At 45.8% G+C, this 23,883-nt stretch overlaps 1 protein-coding gene across 5 annotated transcripts in view; it reads left to right on the top strand.

Annotated features, from left to right (window-relative positions):
• Positions 1-19,864, top strand: part of VPS8 (VPS8 subunit of CORVET complex) — a 319,158-nt gene extending 299,294 nt beyond the window's left edge. For all 5 annotated transcript variants that reach the window (XM_089910741.1, XM_089910739.1, XM_089910738.1 and 2 more), the window contains 2 exons: positions 15,838-15,918; positions 19,140-19,864. In XM_089910741.1, the coding sequence (XP_089766867.1) occupies positions 15,838-15,918; positions 19,140-19,289 (231 nt within the window). In that variant the 3' untranslated portion in view covers positions 19,290-19,864. The remainder of the gene's footprint in view (positions 1-15,837; positions 15,919-19,139) is intronic.
• Positions 19,865-23,883: the final 4,019 nt, after the last annotated feature.

Raw genomic sequence — 23,883 nt, 5'->3', positions numbered from 1 at the left:
TTAAGGTGGAAACTTAGTAAGCCTTTCTTCTTACCTAATATAAAACTTTAAAGCTATAAATTTCTGTCTAAGCACTGCTTTAGCTGCATCCCACAAATTTTGAGAATGTTATACTTTCATTATTATCTTGAAATATTTTCTATTTTACCTTGTGATTTCTTCTTCACTTATTGGTTATTCAGAAGTATATTATTTTAATTTTCAAATATTTGAGGTTTCTTTAGATACATTATTGTTTTCGATTTCTAATTTAATTCTGTTGTGGTCAGAGAGCATACCCTGTAACATATAAATCTTTGGAAAGTCATCAAGACTTTTTTATGGGCAAGCATATGGTCTCTCTATGTGAACATTATTCATGCACTTGAAAAAAGTGTAATCTACAGTTGTTGGGTATAATTCCTATAAATTTCAGTTAAGCGAAGGTTAGGCAAAGAGTAGCCAAGCATAGAGTATACAGGTATCAGAGACTTTAAACCAATTGGGGGGCATTTCTTGTTGGTCCAAAAGCTTTTCTCTCTTGTAGACAGCAAACTGGTGTCTAAACGAAATAGAGTACAACCACAGTGCACCAGTGTTCTTTTTCCTTTGGTTTGTAATTATGTTGTTAACTTGAATCGGGTTTTGCTAATTTCAGGGTTAAACTTGCTTTTCCAGTTGATTCTATACTCCTTGTTATCAGGTAATCATTTTAGCCCAGTTAAAATGGGCAGGAATACTGGAACTTAAATGTTTCAGCAATCACGACTCTAATAAAATATCATTAAGGACCCTACCCTTAAGAGGAGAGCTTTGTCATAATTGCTACCCCACAGTGGCATCCATCAAGATAATGGTTTGACTTTCTTCTTAAGTAGACAACAATCAGTTAGATAATCAAAGGGTAGCAAGCCTTAATTACATACATGAATTCCCTGTTTTAATTTTTTTTAATAAGACAAAGGGGGATTCCTGACTAACAGAAAATGCCACACCACTAAAGAGCTTCCTTTGTGAGTGTTCTTCCCATAAAAGTAAATCTTTCTGGTCCTTTCCTGACAGAAAGAAAAAGCAAGATTAGAGGAACCACGATATACCATGTAGCAAAATGCAAGTTTGCATAGGACAGTGCCCTCAGGAAGGAAAGAGGTTGGGGGTCCCAGCCTAGTTGTCATTCACCTCATTTCCTGGTACTTTCATTTTTCATTTCTAGTTATAATGGTCCTGGTCTGTGTCCTGACATAGCCAGATAACGCTGGCTCTAGATAATGCCTCCATTACATGGGGATGGCAACACCCAGCAATTATGTTTTCATCTGTTTGGGAGTTTGAGCTTCCCATTACACCAAGATGACCAACCCTTTGTAATAATAGTAATAATAATCCCTGTTAAGATAATAGGCAAGTTTTCATGAATTTAACCAAGGAACTACATTAGTTATTTAAAAGTTCAAACTGCATTCTCCAGTTGCCTAATCCGTTGGTTTTTTTTAATCCTTTCTTTTAGGCATAATGAGATAGTCAGTTTTTGCCAGCATGGATTTTCCCCAGGTTGTTGCCTTTCAAAGCAGGTTAGGCAAGGAGTAGCCAAGCATAGACAGGGTATACAGGTATCAGAGACTTTAAACCAATTGGGGGGCATTTCTTTTTGTGAGGGAGCAAAATGGGTGGACAACCAAAAAAAAAAATACTGTGTCCCTTGTATAGTGACACAGAATTAGTGGCACTGACCTCATGGATGGCCCCAAGGATCCTGACAGGTAACTTGGGCAGATGCCCTGTCAGCCCCCAGCACACTGGGCAGCTCAGGTTGTCCTCGGGAGTACCTAGTACCTCACACACTCGTAGCACCTTATGTTGCTAACATGGGTAGTGGGCTTAGGGTTAGACCTATTATCAGGCGCTGCCCTGTCTCTTACAAATTGTATTTTAACATGTCTGAACCTCAGTTTCCTCCCATGTAAATTAGAGACAATCAAATCTACCTGTTGGGTTCATATACACATCAAACACGAAAGTAGTAGAATAAGGCCAGAGACTTAAATAGATGCCAGGAAATGTTTTCTCCATTTCCTTCTTCTCCCCTTCTTCCCTCCCCTCCACTCCCCTCACAAGAGCCTTGTGAGGTAGGCTATGCAGGTATCTTCTGTTTTGTAGATGAGATAACTGACATCAAGGGTATCAACACAACTAATTAGTGTCAGCCAAGTTCAGAGTTTTTTCTGTGGTGGCAGAAAGCATTCATGTCCTGGTGTGTGCACAAAACTGCCTTTTCACCACGTGTGAAGTCTCTCACTGCAAGAGCTTAGCTTGGTCCTTAGCACCGTTGGCTTTCACGGGGCTTCTGCAGCCCAGCCTTCCAAGATGCACTTTTAGGCCTGACACTAATAGCTGTAGAGGATATTCATCAGATCTGCTGTCTCTGTCTCCTGGGCTTTTTGTTGAGACCTCATAGGCCTGATAGGATGAGTTTCTTTAACTAAAAAGCAGAATCGTGAAGGATCCCCTGAAGGAGGTGAGAAGCCATCAGTGTTTCAAGAGCATGGCTCAGATATTGACCCCAGCTAGTCCTAGTGTGCTTCCCCCCTTTTTTAAATTCTTATTGGAGTAAAGTTGATTTACAATGTTGTGTAATTTCAGGTGTACAGCAAAGTGAATCAGTTATACATATACATATATCCACTCTTTTTTAGATTTTTTTCCCACATAGGCCATTACAGAGTATTGAGTAGAGTTCCCTGTGCTATACAGCAGGTTCTTATTAGTTATCTATTTTATATATAGTAGCATGTATATGTCAATCCCCAGTCTCCCAATATATCCCTCCCTCCCCCTTATCCCTTGGTAACCATAAGTTTGTTTTCTATTACATTTGTGACTCTACTTCTGTTTTGTAAATAAGTTCATTTGTACCCTTTCTTTTAGATTCCACATATAAGTGATATTGTGTGATATTTGTCTTTCTGTGTCTGACTTAACTTCACTCAGTATAATAATCTCTAGGTCCATCCATGTTGCTGCAAATGGCATTATTTTGTTCTTTGCTATGGTTCCATTGTATATATGTACCACATCTTCTTTATCCATTCCTCTGTTGATGGACATTTCAGTTGCTTCCATGTCCTGGCTATTATAAATAGTGCTGCGATGAACATTGGGGTGCATGTATCTTTTCGAATTATGGTTTGCTCCAGGTATATGCCCAGTAGTGGGATTGCTGGGTCATATGGTAATTCTATTTTTAGTTTTTTAAGGAACCTCCATACTGTTCTCCATAGTGGCTGTATCAATTCACATTCCCACCAACAGTGCAGGAGGGTTCCCTTTTCTCCACACCCTCTCCAGCATTTATTGTTTGTAGATATTTTGATGATGGCCATTCTGACTAGTGTGAGGCGGTACACATTTGATTTGCATTTCTCTAATAAATAGTGATGTTGAGCATCTTTTCATATGCTTTTTGGCCATCTGTATGTCTTCTTTGGAGAAATGTCTATTTAGATCTTCCACCCACTTTTTGATTGGGTTGTTTTTTGATATTGAGCTGCATGAGCTGTTTGTACCTAGTGTGCTCCTGACACAGCCTTCTGAGTCCCTTGAAAGTGACTTTCTGTCAGGCTTTTTCCAGACCGATACCAAGAGCATGGCAAGTAGAAGAAACCTCTGGGACTGAAGTGCCCAAGTTCACATCTGGGCTCTGCCACCAGCCAGAGTGACCTTGGGCACATCCTGCACCCAGGACCTTAGTTCCTTCAAAGGTAAAATGAGGATAACGACAGAACCAACTTCATGGGGTGTTTGTGATGGTTAGATGAGGTGAGGTAATACACGTTCAGGGCTTGGAACACGCTGGCACACAGTAATCACTTGCTCCATAACTGTCAGCTGCAGTGGTGGTTGTTACTCCTTTTCACACCTTGGAAGACTTAAACCAGCATTTTCTTCCTCTGCTGTGAAAAGTCACTGTGCTCTTTCTTTTTAATTGTGGTTTTGAAGGTCTTGGTTTTTTATGGATATTTTCAGTCAGCCTTTCTCACATTTCCATCTCCAACCTCAAATACTCTCTTCCCTTATAGCTGGTTCTAAGTGAAATCTCCTTAAGAGATGTTCTGCCAGGTGTTTCCCTCCTCTCTCCAGTCAGCTTAGCAATGTACCTGCTTATTTTATTATTTCTTCACCTGATTCATTATTAGCTTTGAGCTAATTGAGTGTTTTGAGGCACTGGGAAAGGAGGGTGTGTGAGGGGCCAGGTTCTGTGTGAAAGCAAACTGTGCCGTGGGTGGGAATTTTAGGAAAGGTGTTTTCTGTTTGCAGGTGGGGAAGGAAGTATGGCTTCACTCTTACCTCTGAAGTCAGAGTTTCATTTTAGCAAGAGTGTTAAATATTAAGGACCTCTAGTTTGAAACAGCTTAGGTGGTGGCAAAAGTCTGACTCTATTAGAAATAGAGAAGGATTTGGTAGTGAGGCCAAGGCAGGTGGGAGCAGGTGGGCAATACCGTTCTCATTCCGTTCATTCTGCTCCATCTGTGCCCCCATTCCCGCCAGCCAGTTACAGAGCTGCCAGTAGAAAAGGCTCCTGGAGTGCGTGCAGACAAATATCGTGTTGCAGAATTAGACTAGGTTCACCTGTCATGTGCTCGCGTGGGAAGACAATCAGGAAGGGAAATGTTGGGATTTTGATTTCAGGACCTTGTTTGTTGTGGAGAATAAGACACGAACAAGCAGAGCTTAGTCTTCTGTGACTGTCCCTGTCTGCGTGTGTGACTCGGAAGGCTCTGTATTCAGAATCCCTAGTGTTATTATCCATATTCCTAGGAACCCAGCCTTCAGGGTGGCAGGGATCATAGTTGTTTCCTGTATCAAGCTTGATGTGCCGGTTACAAGGCCCGTGGATCCTGAAAGCCCTGGTTTGTTTTCTTCCTTGCATCGAATGTAATTACAGCTCTCACTTCTACCACATCTGGGAGTCACTGAGCTTTCTGAGTCACTATGTCAGCCCAGCATCCCTCTCCCTGTGGCTCTCCCAGATCATCAGAGCCTCATTTTCCCCCGGATTTACTTTAATGCTGAGTGTTACAAGGTCATTTCCAGGGTTGTCATTGCTTCTTCCTCTAATGTTCAGCTGCAGTTTAATTTTCAGCTCTTATCACTGGGCTTCATCACATGGGGAGAAAGAAATTTGCTCTAGCAGATGGTATCAAGTATGTTTTTCTTTCTCTTACAATTGGAAAATCACTCCTGATCAGCTCTGTGCTAGTGGGTTAGATGGTCTAGGTAGGGTGCCTTGTGTTTAAGGATTCGCCAAACTTGAGACTGTGTTCAAATTTTGTTGCTCCCACTTCTGTGCATGACACTGATTTGGCAAATCAGTTTCTCTGTACAGCATCTTAGACTGAATCTACTATTTCTCTTCAGGGCTATCGTGGGTCTTTGTGACAGTGTCTGTAGTTGGTTGCCCTAGTTTGCTTCTGATGATGCAATAAAATCCAAGATTAGCTTCAGTAAACACCACTAGCTTACTTGAATCTTTCGTGCCCTAAATGCCTATTGTCTCATGGCGCCCACATCTTCCCCGGATGGTAGAGTGTGGCCTATGGTGGCACTGCCCTTCAATAAATTGGAGCACAGACCCAGCGGAGCAATGCAACCCGCTCAGCTTACACAGGGAGCTATGACCGGATGAGCGCTCAAGTTTCCTGCGTCTCAGCCCAGTGCTCTTCCTTCCAGGTGCTTCCGCAGGGAGCAGAGATAACACAGGCACAATAGTCGTGGCCGATTACTGACCATCAAATAGGTGTCAGGACCATACGTCATCTCTGATCCTCACAATTCTGCCGGGTAGTGTTTTACAGCTAAAGAAGCTGAGAGAAGCTAGAAAACTTGGCCAGGGCCACTCACTAGTCATCACAGAATCCAGGTGGAGCCAAGGTCTGTGCAAGCCATGCCCTGTGTTCCCCTTCCTGCATTGCAGGCGGTTTAGAAACACCCCAGTGACTGTAAGAAGTAGAAAATCTGCTCACCCTTCCCATCCTTTCAGCAGATAATTATTTCACAGCTGTTCTGTGCCAGGCACAGTGCTGGGTGCCGTGAGCGAGAGACGGCGCCCTGTCCTTGGGGCACTCCTTTCTCGAAGCTTTCCCTCCACTGTCCCTTCTCTCTCTCCTGCAACATCCACCGATCCCTCTTATCGCCAGGCCAGTCTTGTCTGCACTGTGCTCTGATGTCTCCTTTCTTTCCATTTTCAGTGGCCACGTTAGGACTAGGTACACACGACCAGTATCGTGCATAGACTGGTAACACTTATTGAGGACTTACTGAGTCTTGGGTGTTTACTGCGTGCTCCACGTGCATTACCTTCCTGATCTTCTCAGACACACACACCCCTAGCTCAGAGAGAACAGGTAACTTGCCAGTGATTTTAGTGCCACTGTTTGGTGACGCAGGGTGTGGGCTCAGGCAGGCAGGCTCTAGAGCCCAGGCTTTTGTCTACCTGCTGCCGCAGTTATCACGGGCACTTGGGAAGCAGGCTTTGGTCATGTGGGACAGAGGGCCCTGCACAGGATGTGCCAGAGCAACAACAGAAAGAGGCTTTTAACCAAAAGTCCCACTGGTTTGGTAAATTTCCATTCCTTCTTACAAGGGTTGGTATCTTCTGACATTTGAAAAATAATACTTTCCCCAAAAGTGAATTAAATAGGATGAAATAGATATTTCACTGAGACACAGGATAAACCTGCTAGAAATCACAAAGAATCTTTTTACAAAGTCCAAGTTCTTAGACACAGGAAGACAAATGCCAGTGACTTCACACTGGGCCGAGAGCAAATTACTGCCTGCTCCTGTTCCTAAAATGGACGGTGCAGAGGAAAACAGGATGTGGGATGTTCAGCAAATGTTGGTTGAACATTTATTTGCTGGCTGTAGAGCACTGGGAATAAAGGATGGATAAGATAAAGTTCTGATATTTAAGGAGTTCACAGGCTAACGGGGAGACAGGTAAACATAATTACACTATAGCACAACAATGCAGTTGTGGACGGGCCATGTGGCAGCTAATCTACGGACAGGACGGGATGGGGGCGCTCGGGGAGAGGGCTGGAGCTGAGCCTTCCTAAGTGTTTACTCTCAAGTGTGCAAGAGTGTAATCTGGACCCAAAAATGTTGTGATTTCAGAGACCTTTTGATGGTATATGTAGATAATGTGAGAGCGTGTTTCAAACAAGGCTGCCCTGGCAAATATGCTGTATATGGTTATTATACCTCAGTAACCTCTCAAGCTTTGCTTATCAGCTCTGGAGAAGGTGATCTTTTTGTGGGGTTTTTAATGTCCCAAAATGAGACATTTAAGCTCCTCTTCATTTACTCATCTTTATATCCCAGGCACTGATATAGCGGAGGTCCCAGAAATATCTGTTGAACAACAGAACTGGGTCCCCATTTGTGAGGCCTGGAGGTGAGTGGGCCGGACCCTGCATAGGGCAGGGCATAAAACCACTAAACTGGCCTTCTCTGGACAAGCCGCCTGCCCAGGGCCCTGTCCCTTCCCTCATTCTCACCCCGCCTCACTGCTGGAACCCTCAACCCAAGGAGAAGAGTACAGAAATCCTCACCTTAGTGATGTATTAGTCATTCCCTGAATGCTTCCTTTTTTTTAATATTCCGTCTTGTTCCAGGAAGGATTTTAAGACAGGTAAGCATCTACTGGGTCCTAGGCACGTCTACAAAGAGCTCTGCTGTTTCACCTCAGATGAACTGTATTCAGATAGTTTTCCACAGAGACAGCACCGCCTGGCCAAGAACAGGGCATCTCTGTCCTGCAGCACCTTTGCTTCCAGAGGGTCCCAGGGCAGCCCCAGCAGTGGCTCCTTTGTTCAGTATCTGGTTGTCCAGGATGATGGCTTGTGTTGTAAGAAAGGTCCTGTCACCTTCAGTTATTTCACACCCATGGAACAACCACATTTTTCAATTTCGGAAGGATGTCGTTGTTGGAAAACCCCTTCCTTTGGTACCTCCAAGGAGTTTAAGGGCCAAGAGGGGGAATATGATGATGACAAGGCCAGAACTCAGTGCAACCCTGCACACTTATCTGGACATGTCGTGTTTGAAATTATGGGTCTGGGTGTGTGTACGTGTTTGTGTGCACACTTACCTATTTGTTACTCCAGCTTTTCTCCCAGGAGAGGGGGACTAGGGTTTATAAGGTAGAGGTCCTGGTTATGACCCTTACTGGATTGTGAATTTTTGATTTGTGTTGGGCAAGTCTCCTAGCCTTCCTTTCCTCAATTTGCACAATCCTGTTCACTTATGTAGTAGAGTAGGTGTAGGGCTTGCAATTCAGTAGGATTCAAAATAAACCATATGGCAGAAACATTCTTATCTTATTAAATTTTCTTATTATACCCAAGGGCTTCTAAGATGTATTGGAACTCATTGAAAGTTGAATACAACATACCTAATCGGGACACTTAGAAAAAGAGAAATGTTGGTTGATTGATTTGGTACAGTCGAATCAGAAGAAGGCAAATGCCCATAAGCTGAGAGTGTCCTGCTCCCATTAGGACGCAGTGAGGACAGGAAGTCCAGCTGTGCTGAGCTGTTCTAGGTACAGATTAGCACTGTGCTGCTCCAAGTATCACCCGGGAGCATGTGAGAAACACTGAATCTCAGACTCCACCCCAAACCTTGTAACCAGAATCTGCATTTTAACAAGATCTTTCTGCAGTTCTTATGTACGTGAAAGAAATCGCTTGGAGAAGCGCTGGATCAGAAAACATGGGTTGGACTATCATTTGAGACTCCTGCACTTTCTGCCTCAGTGAGCAAACTTCCAGGGGCTAGAGCCATTTATTCTGTGCCTGGAATAGACTCATCTGTGTAATGCTTCCTGGGGATGAAAGCGTGATTCTATTTTTAACAGTAGCATTTTCTACTTTTTTTTTTTAACTTTGTTAGAGTATGGTTGATTTACAATGTTGTGTTAGTTTCAAGTGTACAGCAAAGTGATTCAGTTATACATATATGTATATTCATTCTTTTTCAGATTCTTTTCCATATAGGGTATTACAGAAGATTGAGTAGAGTTCCCTGTGCTGTACAGTAGGTCCTTGTTGGTTGTCTATTTTATATTATAGTAGTATGTATATGTTAATCCAAAACTCCCAATCTATCCCTCCCCCCAACATTTCCCCATTGGTAACCATAAGTTTGTTTTCAAAATCTCTGTCTGTTTTGTAAATAAGTTCATTTGTATCACTTTTGAAAATTAGGTTCTACATATGAGTGATAGCATATATTTGTCTTTCTCTGTATATTTGTCTTTCGCTGTCTGACTTACTTCACTTAGAGGTTACTGAGTCCATCCATGTTGCTGCAAATGTCATTATTTCATTCTGTTTTATGGCTGAGTAATATTCCATTGTATATATGTACCACATCATCTTTATCCATTCCTCTGTCAATGGACATTTACGTTGCTTCCATGTCTTGGCTATTGTAAATAGTGTTGCAGTGAACATTGGGGTGCATGTGTCTTTTCGAATTATGGATTTCTCTGGATATTATTCCCAGGAGTAGGATTGCTGGATCATATGGTAGCTCTATTTTTAGTTTTTTAAGGAACCTCCATACTGTTCTCCATAGTGGCTGTATCAGTTTACATTCCCACCAACAGTGCAAGATGGTTCCCTTTTCTCCACACCCTCTCTAGAATTTATTGTTTGCAGACTTATTGATGATGGCCCTTCTGACCAGTGTGAGGTGACACCTCATTGTAGTTTTGATTTGCATTTCTCTAATAATTAGTGATGTTGAGCATCTTTTCATGTGCTTTTTGGCCATCTGTATGTCTTCTTTGGAGAAATGTCTATTTAGATCTGCCCATTTTTTTACCGGGTTGTTTGTTTTTTGATATAGAGTTGCATGAGCTGTTTGTATATTTGGGAGATTAATCCCTTGTCAGTCAGTCACTTTGTTTGCAAATATTTTCTCCAATTCTGTGGGTTTTCTTTTCATTTTGTTTATGGTTTCCTTTGCTGTGCAAAAGCTTTGAAGTTTCATTAGGTCCCATTTGTTTATTTTTGTTTTTATTTTCATTATTCTAGGAGGTGGATCAAAAGAGATCTTGCTGTAATTTATGTCAAATTATGTTCTCCCTATGTTTTCCTCTAAGAGTTTTATAGTATCCAGCCTTACATTTGTCTTTATTCCATTTTGAGTTTATTTTTGTATATGGTGTTAGAGAATGTTCTAATTTCATTCTTTTACATGTGGCTGTCCAGTTTTCCCAGCACCACTTATTGAAGAGACTGTCTTTTGCACATTATATGTTCTTGCCTCCTTTGCCATAGATTAATTGACCATAGGTGCATGGGTTTACTTCTGGGCTTTCTATCCTGTTCCATTGATCTGTATTTCTGTTTTTGTGCCAGTACCATACTGTCTTGATTGCTGTTGCTTTGTAGTATAGTCTGAAGTCAGGGAGCCTGATTCCTCCAGCTCCATTTTTCTTTTTCATGTTTGCTTAGGCAGTCTGGGGTCTTTTGTGTTTCTGTACAAATTAAAAATTTTTTTGTTCTAGTTCTGTGAAAAATGCCATTAGTAATTTGATCAGGATTGCATTGAATCTTTAGATTGTCTTGGGTGGTGTAGTCATTTTCACAATATTGATTCTTCCAATCCAAGAACATGGTGCATCTTTCCATCTGTTTGTGTCATCTTTGATTTCTTTCATCAGTGTCTTATAGTTTCAGAGTACAGGTCTTTTGCCTCCTTAGGTAGGTTTATTCCTAGGAATTTTATTCTTTTTGATGTGATGGTAAATGGGAGTGTTTCCTTAATTTCTCTTTCTGATCTTTCGTTGTTAGTGTATAGGTATACAAGAGATTTCTGTATATTAATTTTGTATCCTGCAACTTTACTGAATTCACTGATGAGCTCTAGTAGTTTTCTGGTAGCGTCTTTAGGAGTTTCTACATATAGTATCATGTCATCTGGAAACAGTGACAGATTTATTTCTTCTTTTCCAATTTGGATTCCTTTTATTTCTTCTTCTTCTCTGATTGCCATGGCTAGGACTTCCAAAACTATGTTGAATAAAAGTGGTGAGGGTGGACATCCTTGTCTTGTTCCTGATCTTAGAGGGAATGCTTTCAGCTTTTCACTGTTGAGAATGATGTTAGTTGTGGGTTTGTCATATGCATTTTCTACTTCTGACCTGACTTGACCTTTGCTTTCCCAAAATGATTTGAGTTGGCTTCCAAAATACAACCGATTGGATGAAGAAATGAGGAAATCTAGATTTTAAAAAAAACTGTATGCCTATGGAAACTAATATAAAACCAGACTATAATAGCACACATAAATGTTTGCCACCAAGTCTTGTGCAGCTGCTAGACTTATGTAGCTGACCACTTAAAGTTTTGAGCTCCCTAGTGACAGAAACAAAAAAGAAAACACAATTAGTAGCAAGTCTACACAACTAGTAACTGTGTCCAACACAGTTTTTCTCAGCACAGGGTCTGATGGGAATTTCTTCACTGGACCATCACAAGTAGCCTGTACATCTGGATTTTCATAACAAGTACAGTGGTGCACGTTTCATGAGATTTTTTTTCTTACATTATCCCTTCAAGGCAAAGGGCTGTTTTATAGAAGCGTTTCTGTAAGGAGAGACCTTTTCTTGCTCTTGCTGCTTTGTCATCTTCCACCTTCGCCTTTACAATCTCCTTGTTAATTAACCTGCCTTAACAGCCCCACCCCCAGCCCCTGCTGCCTTACCTAGTCCACTCCTGACGCCATTCCACTTGGACCCTCCTTGTTAAACTGCATCACGGAGTAACCAGGGAATAATAAACAAAGGTAAGATCAGGGCAGCTTGGTCCCTTGTCATATGGACTGCGGCACTGGCAGGCCCCACAGCTGAGGTTTTGAATTGCCAGTGAAAGGCAGGTGTCATCCTTGTCCTTAGCCTGTCCTGCTCCCCCGTTCATGCCAGTAGTACTGAAGGGATTTGGAAAATCAGGGGAGGACCAGTGTTAAGTCTCTCAAAGGTATTTATATATTTTCTCTTTTTGCTTGTTTGTTTGAGCTTGGTTTGCAGTATTTCTCAAACCTTCTCCTCATCTTTAGCTTGGAACTCCCCTGTGCGTCTTACTTAGTAGCTTGGTTTGCAGTATTTCTCAAACCTTCTCCTCATCTTTAGCTTGGAACTCCCCTGTGCGTCTTACTTAGTATCTATTGGAAGTGTGATACTCCACACACGTTCTAAGAATAGGATAGTTTTTGTACCAAATTATATTGAGAAGAAGTGTTTCTTAAAGTGTCAAGGCAAGTTTAAGCATTCTCAGATTAGAGGATGATCCCTCCATGTGTCTGGCAGACCCAGAGGTATGAGTCTAGAATGAAAAGCAGGACCCCTATGGTCCATCCTTTTCTCTTTCTGGCTGCCCTGCTTGGGATTCCCATCAGGCCATCCTCAGCCATTCCCACATCACTGAGAGCATCAGGAAGAACTGAGGCAGCTGTGTCCTGGGCTGGTCTCTGGGGCATCATCGTGGGATTACAGAAGCCCAGGAGCTGTGAGCCTCCTTATTGACAGCTGCTCTCTTGGTCTTGAAGCAGATCCTTTCACAGAGAAGCTGTGAAGTCATTTCACAATCATTAGCATGATTCATTCAGGGGTAGTGCTTATTTCCATTCTCTCTTACTGCTTAGTGGGTTTTTTCCCCCTAAGGGTGGTGAAAATTTTGAAGAAAAGAAGCAAAGTCATTCCTGGAACACAAGTTCACATAACTTCTTAAAGTTGTAACGCTGTTTAAAGTTCAAGTCTTTGGGGGGTGGGGGAGAATGAACATGGCAGAACCTCCCTCCTAGAGTGGCTGTGAGGGTTTAATGAGGTCATCCACGAAAATCACGTAGCACACAGGGCTTGACACGTAGGAAATGCTCAGTACATGGTAACTGTTCTGAGTGATGTTACTTGCTCTGTGCCTGCCCTGTTCCTGAACTTCTTCCACATCCTGGATGCAGGCATTTGTTTATATCACTGTTCTGGTGGCCGTTCCTGCCAGGACTTTCTTATAAACAGAACGAGTCTCCAGACCACCTTTTGAAGCTCCCTTTAGTCCCAGAGCCCTCACTCAGCCCTCAGGATGGACGCAAATGTCAACACCTTCATCACTGAAACACACCATCATTTAACTGAGGGAGCTCTAAATTGTGGTAAGAAAAAACAGCATAATTTTTCACAGAACTAGAACAAAAAAATTCACAATTTGTATGGAAACACAAAAGACCCAGAATAGCCAAAGCAATCTTGAGAAAGAAAAACAGAGCTGGAGCAATCAGGCTCCCTGACTTCAGACTATACTACGAAGCTATAGTAATCAAGACAGTATGGTACTGGCACAAAAACAGAAAGATAGATCAATGGAACAGGATAGAAAGCCCAGAGATAAGCTCACGCACATATGGTCACCTTATCTTTGATGAAGGAGGCAAGAATATACAGTGGAGAAAACACAGCCTCTTCAATAAGTGGTGCTGGGAAAACTGGACAGGTACATGTAAAAGTATGAAATTAGAACACTCCCTAACACCACACACAAAAATAAACTCAAAATGGATTAAAGACCTAAATGTAAGGCCAGACACTATCAAACTCTTAGAGGAAAACATAGGCTAGAACACGCTATGACATAAATCACAGCAAGATCCTTTTTGACCCACCTCCTAGAGAAATGGAAATAAAAACAAAAATAAACGAATGGGACCTAATGAAACTTCAGAGCTTTTGCATAGCAAAGGAAACCATAAACAAGACAAAAAAGCAACCCTCAGAATGGGAGAAAATATTTTCAAATGAAGCAACTGACAAAGGATGAATCTCCAAAATTTACAAGCAGCTCATGCAGCTCAATATCAAAAAAACAAACAACCCAGTCCAAAAATGGGCAGGAGACCTAAACAGACATTTCTCCAAAGAAGATATACAGATTGCCAACAAACACATGAAAGAATGCTCAACATCATTAATCATTAGAGAAATGCAAATCAAAACTACAATGAGATATCATCTCACACCAGAATGGCCATCATCAAAAAATATACAAACAGTAAATGGTGGAGAGGGTGTGGAGAAAAGGGAACCCTCTTGCACTGTTGGTGGGAATGTAAATTGATACAGCCACTATGGAGAACAGTATGGAGGTTCCTTAAAAAACTAAAAATAGAACTACCATATGACCCAGCAATCCCACTACTGGGCATATACCCAGAGAAAACCATAATTCAAAGAGAGTCATGTACCAAAATGTTCATTGCAGTTCTATGTACAATAGCCTGGAGATGGAAGCAACCTAAGTGTCCATCAACAGATGAATGGATAAAGGAGATGTGGCACATATATACAATGGAATACTACTCAGCCATAAAAAGAAACGAAATTGAGTTATTTGTAGTGAGGTGGCTGGACCTAGAGTCTGTCATACAGAGTAAAGTAAGTCAGAAAGAGAAAAACAAATACCGTATGCTAACACGGTATATATGGAATCTAAGGAAAAAGTAAATGGTCATGAAGAACCTAGGGGCAAGATGGAAATAAAGGCACAGACCTACTAGAGAATGGACTTGAGGATATTGGGGGGGGAGGGTAAGCTGTGACACAGTGAGAGAGTGACATGGACATATATACACTACCAAACGTAAAATAGATAGCTAGTGGGAAGCAGCCGCATAGCACAGGGAGATCAGCTCGGTGCTTTGTGACCACCTAGAGGGGTGGATAGGGAGGGTGGGAGGGAGGGAGATGCAAGAGGGAAGAGATATGGGAACATATGTATAACTGATTCACTTTGTTATAAAGCAGAAACTAACACACCATTGTAAAGCAATTATACTCCAATAAAGATGTTAAAAAAGAAACAAAAACCAGCATATACTGAGCCTTTATGGGGTGGGGGCAGGCAGGTAAAAGACACTTTAAATATGGACCTCATCTAATTTAATGTTCAGTAACCTCATAAGGAAGCATTATCCTGTCTCACAAGTCAGAGCAGGAACTTGCCTAAAGTCACATAGCAGGTTAGTATCAGAACTGGTATTCCAGTTCACCTGACTCCAAAGCTTATGGCGGCCTCTGCCAGGATCCCATTTCTTCCTCTAGCTGTGAGTTGGATCTGATCCACCAAGAGCAGGACCACAGTGTTGGGCGCAGTAACCAGTGGAACAAAACGAGACTGCTGGAAAAGCAAGGTAGACTTCCCCTCTCCCAAAAGCAGATTAAAATCTCAGCCCCTTAGGTGGCTACCAGCTTTATAACGAGGCAGGGAAATGACATGCTTTTTCATGTATGACGTATCTCCACTGGCAGCACAAAGAAGGGGCATCTTTGCTGGCCGTATTCAGTGCTGGGGTTGCCAGGCTGGGTGCAGCTAAATTATTCTGCAGAGTAAAGGCCAAGAGGGACCAAGAAGCCCCAGGGGAAGCTCTTTTTTTTTTTTTCTTATGTCTTTATTGGAGTATAATTGCTTTACAATGGTGTGTTAGTTTCTGCTTTATAACAAAGTGAATCAGTTATACATATACATATGTTCCCATATCTCTTCGTTTTTAAGTATGGAGAATCTGGAGACCACATGGGAAGGGGCCATAGGGAGGTTGTCGGCCTGGAGCTGGCACCAAGGGCGTGTGGAGGCACACGGCCATTTCTAATTCATGTTCAGTAAAATATCTTATCAGTTGCTGGTAGCATGGATTTTCTTCAGAGGAGTGAAGGAAGCACTGCATCCTGTTTCACCGCTGACCAAATACAGAGGCTGCCCATGGGTGTTATTATTAACCTTATTGTTTTTGATTTCTCAGGTAACCTCAGAACCTGTTCTGGATCCACAGCAGATCCAAGCATTTGATCAGCTTTGCCATCTCTACCGAGGAAGTTCTAGGGTAATGTTGGTGTGGTGGTTTACATTTTTATTTCCCTATTTATAATTAGTGTTTTGGTAACACAGTGTTCTCAGGTCCTCACTCCAGCCTCATCCTTAGTCTGTAAGGTGCCCTGGCATCCCTGTTATGGCTATGTGGAGCCCTGACCCCAGGGAGCACTCAGAACTTGGCAAAGCATGCAGAGGAAGTGGAAAGGTATCTGTCCCTTACCTGCCCTGGGCTGTGAGGACACAGAAGGGCATCTGTGTTTGTACTGCCTCCAGAGAGAGCAGGCATAAGCCTAATCCCTCATGTGGGAGCCTCTGTTTATACTGATGACTGCCAAATCTGCCCTAAGCCCCAGACTCTGCTGGACATCTGCACTGGTTGAATTTGCTTTGCCATGAAAGATAAATGCTAAGTTGTAGTGGCTTAACCAAAATAGAATTGTAAATATGGGCATCCCAGGGCATCTTCCACAAACCTCTCTCCAGATTTCTTCTACTTTGTGGCTCTGCCATCTCTAACATATGGCTTATATTTGCATGATGCAGCATGGTTGCCCCAGCTCAAACCATCACATCTGCATTCCTGCTAGCAAGGTGGAGAAAAAGGAGGAAGACCATAAGCCCTCTACTTAAGGATAGTTCCTAGAAACGGTATACACCGCTTCCACTTACCTCCTTTGTCTGGAACTTAGACATGTGACCACACCTAACTGCAGTGGAGACTGGGGACATTGGTCTTGATTCCAAAAGGCCATGGGCTAAAACTGCTGGAATCCTGTTGCTGTAGAAGAGTACAGATTTAGAGGGCTACAGCAGTCATGCCACAACATCAGTCTGGGGGCCCCACAGGCACTTCAGAAGTGCACTTATTAACTTTTCCAACCCGCTCCTCCTTGCCCGTGCCTGTCTCTGGGTGTCATCCTCTGTCATCAGGTCACCCAAAGCAGTCACCTGCTGGCACCCTGGGTTCATCCCTCCCACCCCACCCACTCAGTAGGGAGCTCTCCTGTCTCTTTCTCCCCTTTCCTTCCAGCTCACAGAGGTCACTGCAGGTCTTCTGTCCCTTCTCCAGGCTGCTGCTTGGGCACCATCTCCAAACCCAAAAGTCCTGTTACCCCCTTGCTTACAGCACTTTCCTGGCCCTCCATCACCTGAAGTGGAATCCAAACTCTGCCACCTCCTCCATGCCCAAAGTCACACCTAAATTCTAGCCAGGCCAGATTTGTTCCATAAGCTTTTCTTGGGCTTTCACAGACTGCCTATGTGCTGTTTTTTATGCCTGGGCTCCCTCTGCCCACTCCCCACACACCTGCTAGGTTGCTGGCAGCCCAGAGCAAAAATGGTGTTCCCTCTTTGAGAGCTGGTCTTGGGCAGGGTCTTTTATTCCAGGAGGTTTCCTGAACTGGCATCACTTCCAGCCAGGCTCTGCCCCAGGAGTTGGGTTTCTGGGCCTTCTATTCTAAGGAAGTTCTGCTGCTTTAAACTGTTGAGCCACTATTCAGGACTCATCAATTTCTAGAACACTAAGTTACAGAAGTAGAACACAAAAATATCTTTTTCCTTAGAAAACAGAAAATATTTTTTGTGTACTTCAGTGTCAATGTGGAAGAACTTTGGGTTTACGTAGCATCTATCACCTGTCGTGTTATAGCATCGTACATAACAGTCCTTGCAGAGAACTCCACATGCTGATGGGAAGCTGAGAGGGTTACAGAAGACAGAAAGTGGCACAGGTGGGGCTTGTGCAGAGCGAGGGACACCACTCTGTAACCTGCTCAGGCAGCAGTGGAAGTCCCTGCAGGGAGCCACCTCCTGCGTGTCCTGGGCCAGCTAAGGAGTTTGCAGTCGGAGCTTTCGAGCCTGTGTTACGAATTATGCATTGAACCATAGCTGTGTGTTGGAACCGGGAGCAGGCGCTGGATTATTTTAGATAAATTGGCACTTTGAACCAAGGGGCCTTGAGATGTCTTCCCAGTTACCACAGTCACTGGTATTGAGTTTTCAACAGAAGTGACAGACACGTATGAGTCTTCTGCCACTATTGCCTGGGTGAGGAGAGAACCCTTGCTAGAGATTGGAGAACAGCTGGAAGACAGACTACCTGGCAGGGGAGGTGAGGAGAGAGCAGGTGACAGACAAGTTATCTCCAGAGAAGGCAGAACCGTAGGCAGCTCGGCTGAGCAGAAACTGTCACAGGGACCAGAGTTCAAGTCCCACGCTGTCACTCATCGCTGGGTGACCCAGGGCAAGTAACTTAACTTCTCAGGGCTCTGGGATGTTTACCCAGAGGGTGGTTGTGGAGGATTAGACATAATTCATGTAAAGGACCTAGTGTCCTGGTGCCTGGTGCCTAAAAGGCACTCACTCAGGGAACTTACCTGGGGCTTTTAGAAGTCCCGCAGACTCCGGGCCTGCAGGCTGACACCGAGAGGCTCGCCCTGCTGTGTGTGATGGCTCGGTCCTCACAGCTGCCCTCTCTCCGGATGAAGGAGCTTGGGTGTGGCATTCAGCTCTTCTCTGACCATCAAGGGCATCTCAAGGGCTAGGCGGTCAGGCTCTGTACTTTTGCCGAAAGCATTTCTGAGGTCAAAGGAATGGCCCCACTGAGGGCCCAAGCCTGGTTTCCCAGTGGGCTGGGTTAACATTCTCCCCCCCTCAGCAGGTCTCCCAGAACTGAGCCTGTAACAGGGTGAGGGTAGCGCTGGTGTCGCTGGTGGACAGGCGCAGGGAGGGCACTTAGAGGAGAAGGTGGCATCTGTGAGTTTGCCTGGAGCCCCTGAGTTTGAAGTGGCAGCTGGGCGTCCACTTGGAGCTGCCCTGGTTCCACGAAGGAGAGGGGTCGGAGCCAGTGATCGTCATTCATCCCCAGGAGAACCCACCAACAGGGAGTGTGTGGCGTGAGCTGAGCAGACAGTGGAGAACCGCGGCTCAGGCTGTGTGTCCACAGGGAGAGAACGGAGGCAACAGGGTCACACACCCGCTGGAGAGGGACTCCTCAGAGTGAAGGAGGTTCAGGATCGGACAGCTTCCCCTTGTCGGAAAGTGTCACAGTTTGTTGTGCCCACAGGACTTACCCAGTCCAGCCTCCTCCTCATCACAGGAGGGAATTTAGGCCCTAGCAGACGGCGTGAACTTGTGCCAAGTCACCAGTGCCTGTTAGCGAGATGCAGCTCTGGGGTCCACACCCGGGTCTTGCCCTCCAGCCTTGGGTGACGGGTGTCCCCTCCTTTGCAGCTGGCTCTGCTTACGGAACTCTCCCAGAAGCGTGGCAGCGAGAGCTGCAGGCCGTTTAGCGGCTCCCAGAGTGGCCCTGCCTTCACCAGCATCTTCCAGAAGGAGAACTTCCAGCTACAGCTCATACCCCCGCCTGTGACTGAGGACTGAAGACTCTCCCGGGCCTGGAGCCCCGAGACCACCCCAGCAGGTGGGGAGGGCCCCCTCTGACAGGCCCGGCCCCGCTGCCCTCAGGCTCCCGGGCGAGGTCCGAGGGTGGCTCCACGCCCGCCAGCCCTGGGAGACTCCGGCTTTTCCTGATGTTGCCGCAGCACCAGCACCAGACTGGTTGGTTTTGTTTTGCTTATTAAGCAAATGAATGCCATATACCTCTATCCAGTTATTTAAGAAAATGCATCTTGCCTGTTGGGACTTTTTCTCATTTTCCCTGAAGTGTGGAGAAGAGGCGGAGCTCCTGCAGATGGCGTTTTGAGTCCGGCGCAGCCTGTCTCCGCCAGCTGGTAGGCACCACGGAGGGCTGTCACCTCCTGCTGCCATTGGGACAGGGAACAGCACGGTTGGGAACGGTGGTTGCCAGGCCGCAGCACAGCTGAAACCTGCATTGGAGGGAATGAAGGGCTTGCGGGAGCTGGGGCACCTCCCTTCTTTCCATGTGTTTGTGCTTAAACCCATTTGAGTGTAAGATCTGCCACTTCTAACAATAAATGCCTCGTGTTTAAGCCCTGCTGGCTGTCTCACTCCCCGTCTGTCAAGTCATAAAGGACGTTTAGAACCCTTGTTGCCACCATTCAGTTCTATTAGCTCCAAGTCAAGGACCCTGACTGATGGGGGCAGCCCTGCCTTTATTCCATAAGCAGCTGTGTCACAAGCTCCATCCAGAGCACCAGCCACCCAGGTCCCCCTCTGCCAGGGACCAGGCTGCCAGAGCAGGATTTTTCCATTTCTTGGCCTGGGCACTTCCTATACGTCATTGAACCAACCACCGCAGGAGCTCACACCACACGCACAGAGGCTAGGTGTCTGCCTCCCAGGCTCAGGTGCTCCTTGTGTGGTTCCCTCACGGCCAACCGGGCTCCCAGGGACTGGCTGTCAGGTGCGCAGGGCAAGCCCACCTGTCCAGCTCCGGGCCCAAAGCCCATGGTGCTCCTACCAGCCCAGTGACCAGCCAGCGCCTTCTAGGTGCCAGGCACCATGCTGGCTCCTTTACGTGTGCATCATTTTTAATCCTCCAGAACAACCCACAGGAAATAGATGTAGAAACCAGATACAACTTTTCATAAAAAATATATCCTGCTTCTGCCGCATCCTGGCTGTGATCCTGAGCAAGTCACTTAACCTCTCTCAGCTTCAGTTTCTTTATAAAATAAAGCTGCAGTGAAGACTAAATGAGCCAGTACCTGAGAACGCGTAGGGCTGGGCAGGCACATGGCAAATGCCCCCAGACATGTCAGCTTAGCTCTTATCACAGAACTACCCCCGAGGTGGCAGCCCAAGCTGCCGCCTCCTGCCAGAGGTGCAAGGAAGCCACACTGGGGGACATGGTGGAGCATTAAGTGAAGTGGCCACCAGCTGGATGGCCCTTGAAGCCACATGAGAGTCTCATCTCCATTCTACAGATGAGAAAGCGGAGGCTCACACTGGAAAATTTAACCAAGGCGACACACAAGAAGTAGCAAAGCACAAAACTCAGAACTGATTTCAGGGCCAGTGATGCCACCTCCACAAATTCCGTATCAGAAGGTTTCTTAACGAGTCTAAAATTAAGGCCAAAGGGGCTCGACAGTCTCAAAGCAAAATGTGGTGATTGCCTGCCCTCAGTCGACACTCTAAAGGGCCAAGGCAGTTTACTGAGCATCCGAGCCCCTATTCAAACCAGGGCTGGTAAACACCAGCAATGCAGTCTCCTCCAGCCACTAACCTGGTTGATCATCCCCAAGAGTTATTTGTCATTCGAGTCACAGCACCATTGAATAAGTGACAGCAGCCTTATATCCAGGTCATGCCTTCTGGATTGGATTGAAGAGCCCTCTTGCCTCATCTAAGGGCAGATGAGAAACCGACTCCAGGGCTGGGCAGTGCTGGGCCCGGTCCCTGTCCCCTCGTGGCACTTAGCACATGTCCTACTCTGCAGTGACGTCGGGTCCCACCTCAGAGCAGTTCCTTAGCAGAGACTTCTCTGGAAATCCATCCAGGCTCAGTCAGCGGCCGTGGTTCCGCTGACATGGCCACAGGAGTTCACTGAGGGGGTGGGGGGCTCCCAGGATGGAGGAGCAGCAGCTCTGAGCACTCGCTTCCAGCCCCAGTGCTGAGCTCCAGCTGCTCTTGCGGGTCACATGCCCGCCCCTGGGCTGTGACAGGTGGTAAGAGGAAAGATCTGAGGGAGGGAGGCTCCAGGCACCCATCAGCTACCATTTGGGGAGGGCACGTGCCTGGTCTGAGCCGGCTCCTCCCATGCTGCGCCCGGGGGAGGGGAAGGTGGTCCTCTGAAAGGAAGTCAGGGCCCTAAGAAGGGAGGGATTCTGATTTGCCAAAAACGCAGCAGTGTCCATCACAGCCTGTTTCTTCTTTGTACATGGCAAACGGTTAAGTATTTGAAAGGACCATCTGAAAATAGTCAGCTCCCAGCTCAGCTGAGTGCCCCACCTCCTGCCACGGGGGGCGAGGAGGGGGATGGAGTCTCACCCAGTTCCCCACAGGAAGCAGAATGCGCTGTTGGAAAGAGCCCTGGACTGCCAGTCAGGGGCCCCAGGTTCTAGGCACAGGCCCCACAGGCCCACGTGTGAGCTGAGGAAGGCTAGTACTCCTCTGAAAAATAGAGACGCATCTGCTGCATCTACAGTGAAGGTCCAAGTGACGTGGGGGAGATGCTTTGTAAAGGTAACATGGTACCAACCACAGCCTACCATGGTGAGAGCGGGAGGGCAGTTGTTTGTGGAAGAGGAAAGCCAACTGGGGCCTCATCAATGATGAATGCATCCGTGAATAAATAATTCAGAGCTTTGGGGATCCTTTTAGCAGCAGTATGTTTCCACTCAGCTCTGCCTGCTGAAAATGTTTTTTCCAAAGGTGCATCTCCAGAATCAGGTGCGTGTGACGTGCCCAGAGCTGCAGGAAAGACCTAGTGTGTCGTCCTCTGGCAGCCCAGGGCGGACCTCAGGTCCCTGCAGAGTCTGAGGGGATTCTGAGCACCTCTGAGCTCCAGGGGGTGGCCCTGACTCATCAGAGGGTTCATCCAGGGGCCCCTCCTCTCAGAGCACCCATGGCCATCTTTCTGCCACCAGCCTCCTCCACACCCCAATACTCTATGAAGCCTTCCCCACTTCCCCAGGCAAGGGGCAGTTTGACTCACCTTGTTTCCACGCTTGGGTGTTTTCCTGTCTGCCTCCATCACTCCTGAGGGACGTGGCTGTGTCCAGTCCACGCCTGTGTCTTTCACAGCACAGTGCTGAAAAGCAGGCTCGCTGCCACCATCTCTTAAGTCTCTTTTTAAAGTAAACTTTTTATGGACAGAAATGTTCACAAACCACATTGCAAAGCCAGATTAATTCATGAAGTGAACACACCTGTATAACCAGCACCCGGATCACGCAAATGGAAATGGCCAGCACCTCAGACGTCCCCTGAATTCTGTTCATCACCCCGCAAGTCAGCCACCATCCTGCCTTCTAACACCATACATGGTTTTGCCTGTTTTGAACTTCACAAAGTACATTATTTACTCTTTTGGAAGTGGCTTCTTTTACTCCAATCACGCTTGTGAGATTGCTCCATGGTATTCCTTCTCAAAGCTGAATAGTATTGCACTGTATGAATATACCATAACCGATCCATTCTATCGTTAATGGATGTTTGCGTTGTTTCCAGTACTGGCTCATTACCATTCTTCTTCCTGTCTTTTGGGTGAACATATGTATGCATTTCTGTTGGGTATAAACTTAGGAATGATTTTTCAGAGTCAGAGAGTAGGTATAATTAACAGATTTTTGAACATATGCATGCCTGTGTGAATGAATGCGTGTCTACAGCTTCGGGGGCGACGGGGCAGGTCAGACATGCACACCACCCCCTGCACAGTCCCTTCCCCAGCTCTTGGTGCACAGGCCCTGGCTTCTGCCTCCTGCCCCAGCCAGGGATCAGTTGGCTCAGGAGCCTTTTGGGATCTGCTGTTAAGCTGCTGGTGGGGATGGGCCTCGGCTTCACACAGGGACACTTAATAACCGAGGGAAGCCAGTAGCCCATTCCTATCGGACATCGGTTCCCTCGGAACTCTGCGCTACATGCATCGCAGAGGTCAGAATTTGGTGCCAATAGCCTTGGAGGGCCAGATCAGGTCCCAGCCCCTGACAAAGTGGGGGACCTCATGGTTTGCCCAACCTGGCCTCTTCTCTCTCTAGAAGAATGAGTTGGCCCATCATCCTTCAATACTCCCACAATCCACCTCCACCTCCACCTCCACCTGAGATGGTGACTCCCAGTCAACTTCCTCCCTTCATCCTCCCCACTTCTGACCTCTCCATAACCCATTATTCCCTTTCCGAGTGGCTATATCAGGCATAACATGGGGCCCAAGTAATTTCCCGATTCAGGAAACACATTGCAGCTCCAGGAATTCACTGCTTCTCTGTGACTCTTGGATAGGTTGGGGTAAGGATAAATCTTCCGGGAAGAACTGACCTGTTTTGGAACCCCAGTCATCAGAAAGACCCCAGTGAATTCTAGTTGGACCCACTGATCTTGTGCTGAC

The sequence above is a fragment of the Delphinapterus leucas genome, chromosome 4 (assembly GCF_059928025.1).
Source record: "Delphinapterus leucas isolate spDelLeu-1000000601 "Yukka" chromosome 4, BTC_Dleu_Yukka2, whole genome shotgun sequence".
NCBI lineage: Eukaryota > Metazoa > Chordata > Mammalia > Artiodactyla > Monodontidae > Delphinapterus > Delphinapterus leucas.
The sequence above is the reverse complement of the archived record's forward strand: the minus strand, read 5'-3'. Positions and strand labels throughout refer to the sequence as shown.